Source organism: Apium graveolens, chromosome 1 (genome assembly GCF_009905375.1).
Source record: "Apium graveolens cultivar Ventura chromosome 1, ASM990537v1, whole genome shotgun sequence".
Lineage (NCBI taxonomy): Eukaryota > Viridiplantae > Streptophyta > Magnoliopsida > Apiales > Apiaceae > Apium > Apium graveolens.
In genome coordinates this window covers 178,646,907-178,657,174 of record NC_133647.1, presented here as the reverse complement: position 1 = coordinate 178,657,174, position 10,268 = coordinate 178,646,907, and the positions used below count along the sequence as shown (strand labels likewise).

Sequence of the window (10,268 nt, the reverse complement as noted above, 5' to 3'; positions counted from 1 at the left end):
TCAAATAATCACAGGGAATCATTACAATCGACTGAACCGAATAAATCTCAGCAACAAGTGGTAAAAGTACACTAAATCACAGAAACATCACAGAGGGTTTAACACTAAATCACAACACCAAGTAATTACAATCAAATAATCACAGGGAATCATTACAATCGCCTAAACCAAATAAATCACAGGAACAAGTGATTCACCAACAAAATAATCACAGAAACAACAACAATCGAATAAACCAAAACCACAACATAAAGAAGCCGATAACGACATAAACAAGTAAATAAATAAGGGATTCATTACAATTGATTTAACCGAATAAATCACGGGAACAAGTGATTCACCAACAAAATAAACATAGAAATAACAACAATCGAATAAATGATTCCTTACAACAACAATCGAATAAACGATTAGGACCGAGAGCATGTATCTTCAGAATCGGCCTTAACATCCAAGTCGTCGCTCGACGGATCCGGAGCAACAACGGTGGCCACTTCGACTGGATCTGAAGAAAGAGGGGATAGAGGAGCATTGTATTGATCCAAGGGGACTTCAATCTCACTTGCATGCAATGGCGATTTAGGGTTTTTATCTGATTTCGCCACCGTCTCATCTGATTTCGCCACTGATTCCTCAAAAGTAGTTGGACCACATCTCAATCGAACATTTTCTCGACTGTAACTGTGTTCCCAATCACAGAAATCACCTTTATCACAGTGATTGGGATCGGTGCACTCGTACATATTAGTAGATTCATCACCGGAATCGGAAAAACCATAATGAACACTCATGTTTATGAAGAGAAATTAGGATTTTGATGGCGGCAGAGAGAAGGGAGAGAAAAGAGATGAATAAAGTGAAAAGTCGGTGTTAAATGGGAGAATGGGTAAAGATAAAGTAAGTGGGGGAATTATTTGAGAGTATTTAGATAGGTTTTGTTTGTATTTTTAATGTAATCTTTTTTGATTTTATGTTAAAAATAGAAAGTGGGAAAAGTAATTTGATTTACCTTAAAAGGAAAGTTGGAAAATTTTTTAGGGACAGGGGGAGTACTAACTAACTTAAATCCCGTGTGATACACGTGTTCCCGTTAATATTTAAATTTTTTTATTTATTCCGTCGTATATAATTTTAAAATATTTATATAAATATATAATAATTATAAATATATAATAATTATAAATTTATAATAAAAATTATAGGATAACCTGTGGTCATAGTTTTTTGTTTAACAATATAGCAGTTTAGCGGATATATAATACTATTTATTTATTTTTTAATAACAGGATAAGTTGTGATCGTAATTTAGTAGGATAAGTAAGCCATATTTAGTAGTTTAACACTTTAGTAGTTTAACGGACGTATAATATTATTTATTTATTTTTTAATATTAAAATTAGGTGATAATCGTTAAACCAAATTATAACACATTCTGATTATTATATTATAGTATAGCATACATATGGCTAATTATCTCACTTCAAATGATTAACATCATCGTATTTAACTCGAAAAATTAGAAGAAAGTCGAGACACAAGTTGCGCTCCCACCCCTTTTAAATTAGTTTGAAGATTATGTGAAACAATCTTGTCCCGATCATTAAGGGGCAACGGGAAGAACAGTACTTTTACCATCCTACAGAGTACAGGGTTGTGTTATTTTTGTAATTTGGGGTCTTAATCGGTCCAAGTTGGACCACATTGCATGCAAGAGGATGACATCCCATACTGCTACGCTATCTCGAGTTCATACCTACACGACTGGATTAATTGCTCTCAAGTCAAATGTTTTCTTTTGCAAAATTCAAAGTGAAAACCACCTTAATCTGAATTTTGTTAACAGAGAACATACTCTAGATAATTTATTGCTTTACCCGAAACCAAAAAAAAGAAATATAAGTGGGGTGTAGCCTCAGTTCTAAAAATCACTGATTTTACTGGTTACTCTTCAAAAGAATACCCAAAATACACCACTTTCCACCTTCAACTGCCAAAAATGTTCAGATGCGCGCGAACTACCCAAAATACCCACGAATTATGCATTTCAGGGATGCGTATTCAACCTTTCAAATTATAACAAAGAATACGCATGTTGAACATGCGTATTCACTTTTGATTTTACAAAGAATACGCATGTTCAACATGCGTATTCACAAAAAAACAAAAAATGAATACGTATATTAAGCATGCATAATCTTTGTTAAAATTTTAAAAACTGAATCCGCATTCCCCACATGCGTATTCAGTGGGTAAAAAAGGCGAAACATCCCGCCAATAGGTATTTTGGGCAGATTTTCCCAAATGGTGGGTATTTTGATTTTTCACCCTTCTGATCAATCGTTATAAAGTACCCTATTAATTCAATTTTAGAATCCGATTAATCAATGTATATTTTTCTAAAAAGAATATAACAAGCTTAATAAACTACATGTTATTATGTTTTTTTAAATACACCCAATTTGTATTCCGGTTAATTATCCGATTAGTCACTACAAAACTATAAATTACTTTAGAACACCGAGGGTAAGTGGTTAGTAACAAGGCCAGTGCGGTGTCTCAGTTTAGTTGCAGGTCAAATGCTGATGCAAATGTTGTCCTACATTTGGTTGAGAAAAACACGCATTGTTAGTTTGTGCAAATGTTTGTTGCACATTTGCACAAACTACATTAAATTAGTGGCTCTAATGCGAAATTGTAGGTGCACTTCACACTTTCTCATTCCTAGCCAATCTAAATCTTCCATTATTTGTGGCAATTAAAGCAATGTCCTCTTATTTTGGGTTAAAAGAAGTTAAGATGTTGAATATTGGTTGAAAAAAATCATCCCCTAAATATAGCTCCTTTAGTTTTTCAAAAATATAATAAAATACATATCTGTTTTATGAGGCTTTGGACGTATACAAAAACTTGCTAGAATCAACGCAATTTTCGTATAAAATAACAAAATGTTGATGATCACTCAAAGACTCTGAAGGCAGGAGAAATCAATTTAGAAAAGAAACCTTGATCTCGACCTTCGTTTCGGAGCCAGAAAAATGGCTTCTAAATGGTATATAAATTTATCTATAGCAATGATTATTGTCCTTGCTCTCTTTGCAAATCGCGGAGAATCTCAAGCCCCTATTGGTTCTCCAGGTCCCGTTGGTTCTCAAGGCCCCGTCAATGAATTCTGCAGAACTGCTGATCACAAAGATCTATGCACCAGGATGGTTCGAGGTGCGACTAATTTACACGATGCTACGAGAAATGCTGTTGAATCAGCTTTGAATATAGCTCTCAAGTTGCAGCAGATGTATCCATTGCTTGAGCCAGCGCTTAGTAATCTTCCTCCCAAAACCAAAAACAGCGTGCTTGACACGTGTCGTGAAAATTTTGATTCTATCGTGGATGATCTCAAGACGGGCATAGACTATGTTGATAAGAACGATTTGGCCAGCCTTAATGTGCATTTATCTGCGGTGACTTCGTCTGATTGTTCTGATGCATTTGATGGCTCCCTAATGCCTCAGCCTGTTGCGGATAGAATTACTATGATGACTCAGGCAGCTGATAACTGCTTGGCTGTGTCCGAACAGATTTGATCTCATTATGCAAGGACTCAGATTTCCTATCAGGCTGCATGCCTCATCGTAATTTCAGTCACAAATATATTATTATCTGTTGCGCTATTCGTTGTTGCTTATTGTTCAATTATACAAATACAATTAAATGTCCTTGCCTACTTGCTAATATTCTTGCATTTGTCCCATTACTATTGCATTGCATTAGCATCTAATTAGTCTATAACCTAAGAACCTAGGCTATTGCAGTTTCTTCTGGGTAAATTTTAAAAATCATGAAAATAGGCTTTTGTTAGGCCCAAAAATATGTTGATAGGCCCATTATATATACCCAAGTAACCCCACCGTACTATAAAGTATAAACCTTAGTCCAACAAAGAAACTATTAAAATTGGAAAAGTTCAAATACTGTATGATGAAAAAGAGAAAAATGTGAGAGATATTTTGGATTGGGTGGTAATCCCTAACAATCATGTGTTAAATAAGACATATTTAATACACATCAATATTTTAAGGGTCCATGCGGAAGGGGAAAAATTTTTCCGCAAAAAATATTTACGGAACGCTAAATTTTTTTTCTTAAATCTGAGTTTTTGAAATATAGATCCGACCCCCTAGAATAGTATGTTAGATAAAATTTATCTAACACACGATTGGAAACAGACCTTTTGGATTTAGCTCTCTAACTTTGTATATTTCCCTTTTGACTTTCTTTGTCGCGTTTCCCTTTTGACCTTCTTTGTCGTGGTCATTTTTGGGCGTTGGCCCCAAATGTAACTATTTGGGGTCAAATGGCCATCAATGTCATTTTTTTAAAAATTGGCCCCAAATGTCACTAGAAAACGGCGTTTCGGGTGAAATTTTTCAAAATAGACGAAAAACGCAGTCTCGTATTGAGTTTTTCTATAAATTTTTTTTTAATTTTTTTGAAATAAAAGGAAAACGCAGTTTCGTTTCGTGTTTTTGTGTAAAAACGTGGTTTCAAACCGAGTTTTTGATGAAAACGCAAATTCATAAATTGTTTCGGTCAAAAATGAAGTCTCTTCTTGAGTTTATGGGTATAAAAACGGCGTTCCAAAATGATTTTTTCGTAAAAACGCAGCTTCTAACCGAGTTTTTCTCAGGATGCAAAAAAAAAATCAAAACGCAGATCCAAAATGAGTTTATATGAGAAACTCATCCTGAAATTGCGTTTTGCCCACATAAACACGAATTGAAGTTGTGTTTTCAATTTTTTTTCTAAAAAAAAAATTGAAAACAGAACACGAAATCGCATTTTTCATTAATAATAAAAACTTCACCCGAAACTACGTTTTAAAGTGACATTTGGGGCCAATTATTTAGAAAATGACATTGAGGACCATTTGAATCAAAAAAGTGACATTTGGGGCCTTTTTTCTCATTTTTTCACTATGCATCATGGTTATTATCCTAGATATAATTGGTGTAAGGAGTTAATCTGACAAGATTGTGTAGTTTGGTCGTTATGGCTAATAATATTATTTTACAGATATAATTGGTGTTGATCGTCATGACTATCAATGTCATTTCACAGGTGTTAAAATCATATAAAACTCCCACAATTCTACTTGAAAAAATAGTTTTCATAATAAACTCTAATTATTTTTAATACATTTATAATAAGTATTGACAATAAAGATAAATTAATTAAAAATAAAATATTATAATATATCAAATTATTAATATTAACTAATAGACATGCTATCAAAAAAAAATTTAAGAAAAAAAATTCACATCAATGTAGTATTTTTCTGAGTTGAATTGTATATTTGTAAAATGAAGTCACATAAGTAGGGTGAATTTAGGCACAATAGAAACGCCCGTTCCTACTGTTTTGTTTTTTAGTTCCCTGTATTTTGTATTGTAGAAGTGCACGTTCTTACTTTAGAATTGTCAGTTACCTTGGTTTTGTATATTATAAACGTCTGAATCTATTATAATGCTATAAGTAAAATTTCAGGTCTTTAAGCACTTCAAATTTTTAATTATTTGTATAAAAATATTCACAGCAATGTAGTATTTTTCTGAGTTGAATTGTATATTTGTAAAATGAAGTCAGATAAGTAGGGTGAATTTAGGCACAATAGAAACGTCCGTTCCTACCGTTTATTTTTAGTTCCCTGTGCTTTGTATTGTAGAAACGCACGTTCCTACTTTAGAATTCTCAGTTACCTTGAAACGCCCGTTTCTATTGTAATGCATAAGTAAAATTTCAAGTCTTTAAGTACTTCAAATTTTTAATTTTTTGTATAAAAATATTCACAGCAATGTAGTATTTTTCTGAGTTGAATTGTATATTTGTAAAATGAAGTCAGATAAGTAGGGTGAATTTAAGCACAATAGAAACGCCCGTTCCTACTGTTTTGTTATTTAGTTCCCTGTGTTTTGTATTGTAGAAACGCACGTTCCTACTTTAGAATTGTCAGTTACCTTGATTTTGTATATTATAAACGCCCGTTTCTATTGTAATGCTATAAGTAAAATTTCAGGTCTTTAAGCACTTCAAATTTTTAATTTTTTGTTAAAAATATTCACAGCAATGTAGTATTTTTCTGAGTTGATATTTGTAAAATGAAGTCAGATAAGTAAGGTGAATTTAGGTACAATAGAAACGCCCGTTCCTACTGTTTTGTTTTTTAGTTCCCTGTGTTTTGTATTGTAGAAGCGCACGTTCCTACTTTAGAATTGTCAGTTACCTTGGTTTTGTATATTATAAACGCCCGTTTCTATTGTAATGCTATAAGTAAAATTTCAGGTCTTTAAGCACTTCAAATTTTTAATTTTTGTATAAAAATATTCACAACAATGTAGTATTTTTCTGAGTTGAATTGTATATTTGTAAAATGAAGTCAGATAAGTAGGGTGAATTTAGGTACAATAAAAAAGTCCGTTCCTAGTGTTTTGTTTTTTAGTTCCCTGGGCTTTGTATTGTAGAAACGCACGTTCCTACTTTAGAATTGTCAGTTACCTTGGTTTTGTATATTATAAACGCCCATTTTTATTGTAATGCTATAAGTAAAATTTCAGGTCTTTAAGCACTTCAAATTTTTAATTTTTTGTATAAAAATATTCACAGCAATGTAGTATTTTTCTGAGTTGAATTGTATATTTGTAAAATGAAGTCAGATAAGTAGGGTGAATTTAGGTACAATAGAAACGCCCGTTCCTAGTGTTTTGTTTTTTAGTTCCCTGTGCTTTGTATTGTAGAAACGCACGTTCCTAATTTAGATTTGTCAGTTACCTTGGTTTTGTATATTATAAACGTCTGTTTCTATTGTAATGCTATAAGTAAAATTTCAGGTCTTTAAGCACTTCAAATTTTTAATTTTTGTATAAAAATATTCACAGCAATGTAGTATTTTTCTGAGTTGAATTATATATTTGTAAAATGAAGTAAGATAAGTAGGGTGAATTTAGGTACAATGGAAACGCCCGTTCCTACTGTTTTATTTTTAGTTCCCTGTGCTTTATATTGTAGAAACGCACGTTCCTACTTTAGAAATGTCAGTTACCTTGATTTTGTATATTATAAACACCCGTTTCTATAGTTATGCTATAAGTAAAATTTCAGGTCTTTAAGCACTTCAAATTTTTAATTTTTGTATAAAAATATTCACAGCAATGTAGTATTTTTCTGAGTTGAATTGTATATTTGTAAAATGAAGTCAGATAAGTAGGGTGAATTTAGGTACAATAGAAACGCCCATTCCTAATATTTTATTTTTAGTTTCCTGTGCTTTGTATAGTAGAAACGCACGTTCCTACAATAGAACCCCCACTTTCTTTATATAACGCCCCTATATACTTTACACCCCTACTTTCTTTATATAACACCCCTATATACTTTACACCCCCACTTTCTTTATATAACACCCATATATTATCTACACCCCCAGTTTATCAACTAACACCCCAATTTAAAGTACACCCCAACTTTCTTTTTTAGCACCCATATATTTATTACACCCCCAGTTTACCGGATAACACCCCTATATTCTGTAAACCCCTGGCCAACACCCCCACTTTCTTTATAAAACACCCCTATATACTTTACACCCTCATTTTATCGCAAAACACCCCTATATTATTTACACCCCCAGTTTATCCAATAACACCCCTTTATACAGTACACCCCAACTTTGTAGCTAAACACCCATATATTATTATAAGCACCCCAACTTTCTTTTCTAACACCCATATATTTGTTACACCCACAGTTGCTCGATAAACACCCCTATATTATTGACACCCCAAGTTTATCAACTAACACCCCAATTTAAAGTACACCCCGACTTGCTTTTTTAGCACCCATTTATTTATTACACCCCCAGTTTAGTGGATAACACCCCTATATTCTGTACACCTTTCTTTATAAAACACCCCTATATACTTTACACCCCTAGTTTATCGCAAAACACCCTTATATTATTTACACCCCCCAGTTTATCCAATAACACCCCTATATACAGTACACCCCAACTTTGTAGTTAAACACCCCTATATTATAAGCACCCCAACTTTCTTTTCTAACACCCATATATTTGTTACAACCCCAGTTTATCGGATAACACCCCTATATTCTGTAACCCCCCGGTTAACACCCCCACTTTCTTTATATAACACCCCTATATACTTTACACCCCAAGTTTATCGCAAAACACCCCTATATTATCTACACCCCCAGTTTCTCGATATACACCCCTATATTATCTACACCCCCAGTTTATCGAAGAACACCCCTATAAAAAGTACACCCCCAGTTTTTTAAAGAACACCCCTATATAAAGTACACCCCAACTTTGTAGCTGAACACCCCCATATTAGAAGCACCCCCCTATATTATCTACACCAGCAGTTTACCGGATAACACCCCTATATTCTGTACACCCCCGGGGTTCTCTTACCCGAAAGAATATAATTTGGTTTCTAGCAGTTGGGGCACGTACATTCAACAACTTGGAGCACGTATATTCACACCACCTCCACTCCCAAATGTAACCGTCCATTTAATTCTTATCAATGTCATTAAGTAAATATATGTAACTTACAAATATTAATCACTCAATTTATTATGTAACTCATATATTATTAAACTTAATATATATTTGTAACTTCCAACTATTAATACAAATGATTAATTCTTCAAATACATTTTTCATGTACCTTTACTTATTCTTTGCCTGCCCCCTTTATCATTTCCCTGCCCCCTTTATCCATTTCCCTGCCCCTAAGACATTTATTATAAGATGAGCTTATATATCTACTGACTCTTTCTGAAAAAGCATTAAAAATTAATACATGGTTAATTTTTTTAATTTTAATGCTATAAATAAAATTTCAGGTCTTTAAGTACTTCAAATTTTTAATTTTTGTATAAAAATATTCACAGGAATGTAGTATTTTTCTGAGTTGAATTGTATATTTATAAAATGAAGTCAGATAAGTAGGGTGAATTTAGGCACAATAGAAACGCTCGTTCCTACTGTTTTGTTTTTTAGTTCCCTGTGTTTTGTATTGTAGAAACGCACGTTCCTACTTTAGAATTGTCAGTTACCTTGGTTTTGTATATTATAAATGCCCGTTTCTATTGTAATGCTATAAGTAAAATTTCAGGTCTTTAAGCACTTCAAAATTTTAAAGTACACCCCAGTATATAGAACCCCCACTAACTTGGAGCACGTATATTCACACCACATCCACTCCCAAATGTAACCGTCCATTTAATTCTTATCAATGTCATTAAGTAAATATATGTAACTTACAAATATTAATCACTCAATTTATTATTATAACTCATATATTATTAAACTTAATATATATATATTTGTAACTTCCAACTATTAATATAAATGATTAATTCTTCAAATACATTTTTCATGTACCTTTACTTATTCTTTGCCTGCCCCCTTTATCATTTCCCTGCCCACTTTATCCATTTCCCTGCCCCTAAGACATGTATTATAAGATGATCTTATATATCTACTGACTCTTTCTGAAAAAGCATTAAAAATTAATACATGGTTAAAACTCGTACTGCACATATTTATCTAATAACTGGAAATAATCAAACTTTAGTTCAAACCCCTTTACTTATTCTTTGCCTGCCCCCTTTATCATTTTCCTGCCCCTTTCATCATTTCCCTGCCCCTAAGACATTTATTATAAGATAACCTTATATATCTACTGATTCTTTCTGAAAAAGCATTAAAAATTAATACATGGTTAAAACTCGTACTGCACATATTTATCTAATAACTGGAAATAATCAAACTTTAATTCAAACCCTAAACGGGCTCTTGCAAACAACTAGAAATAAATTACACTTTCCAAAAGCAACTCAACCCTGGCCCATCATCCACATCACGTAAGATCTTTTTACTGCATCACTTTTACTTGACCAAAAACCATCCCGCAGCATAAGATCAGTGAGCTTGAAAAGGGCATGTCCCATCTGATCATCGTTTAACGCGAGCTTTTCCAACTCCAAAGCCACATCATTCATGGCTGCCTTGTTCTCAGCTTTTCGTAACTCTGCAGTAGACAATGTACGACGACTAGAATTTGTAGGAGTCCTCGAAGAAGTCGTAACAACTTTACAGTACAAAGCATAATCATCACGTGCTACCAGTTGGTCAAATACGCAACGCGCATTCTCGCCAAGTCTGATCCTAAATGTTCGATAGCTAT

At 33.1% G+C, this 10,268-nt stretch overlaps 1 protein-coding gene across 1 annotated transcript; it reads left to right on the top strand.

The window, feature by feature from the left end:
- Positions 1–3,035: 3,035 nt before the first annotated feature.
- On the top strand, positions 3,036–3,581 carry LOC141712165 (uncharacterized). The gene has a single exon (XM_074514996.1). The coding sequence runs from the start codon at positions 3,036–3,038 to the stop codon at positions 3,579–3,581; it is 546 nt and encodes a 181-aa protein (XP_074371097.1).
- The last annotated feature ends 6,687 nt before the right edge of the window (positions 3,582–10,268 follow it).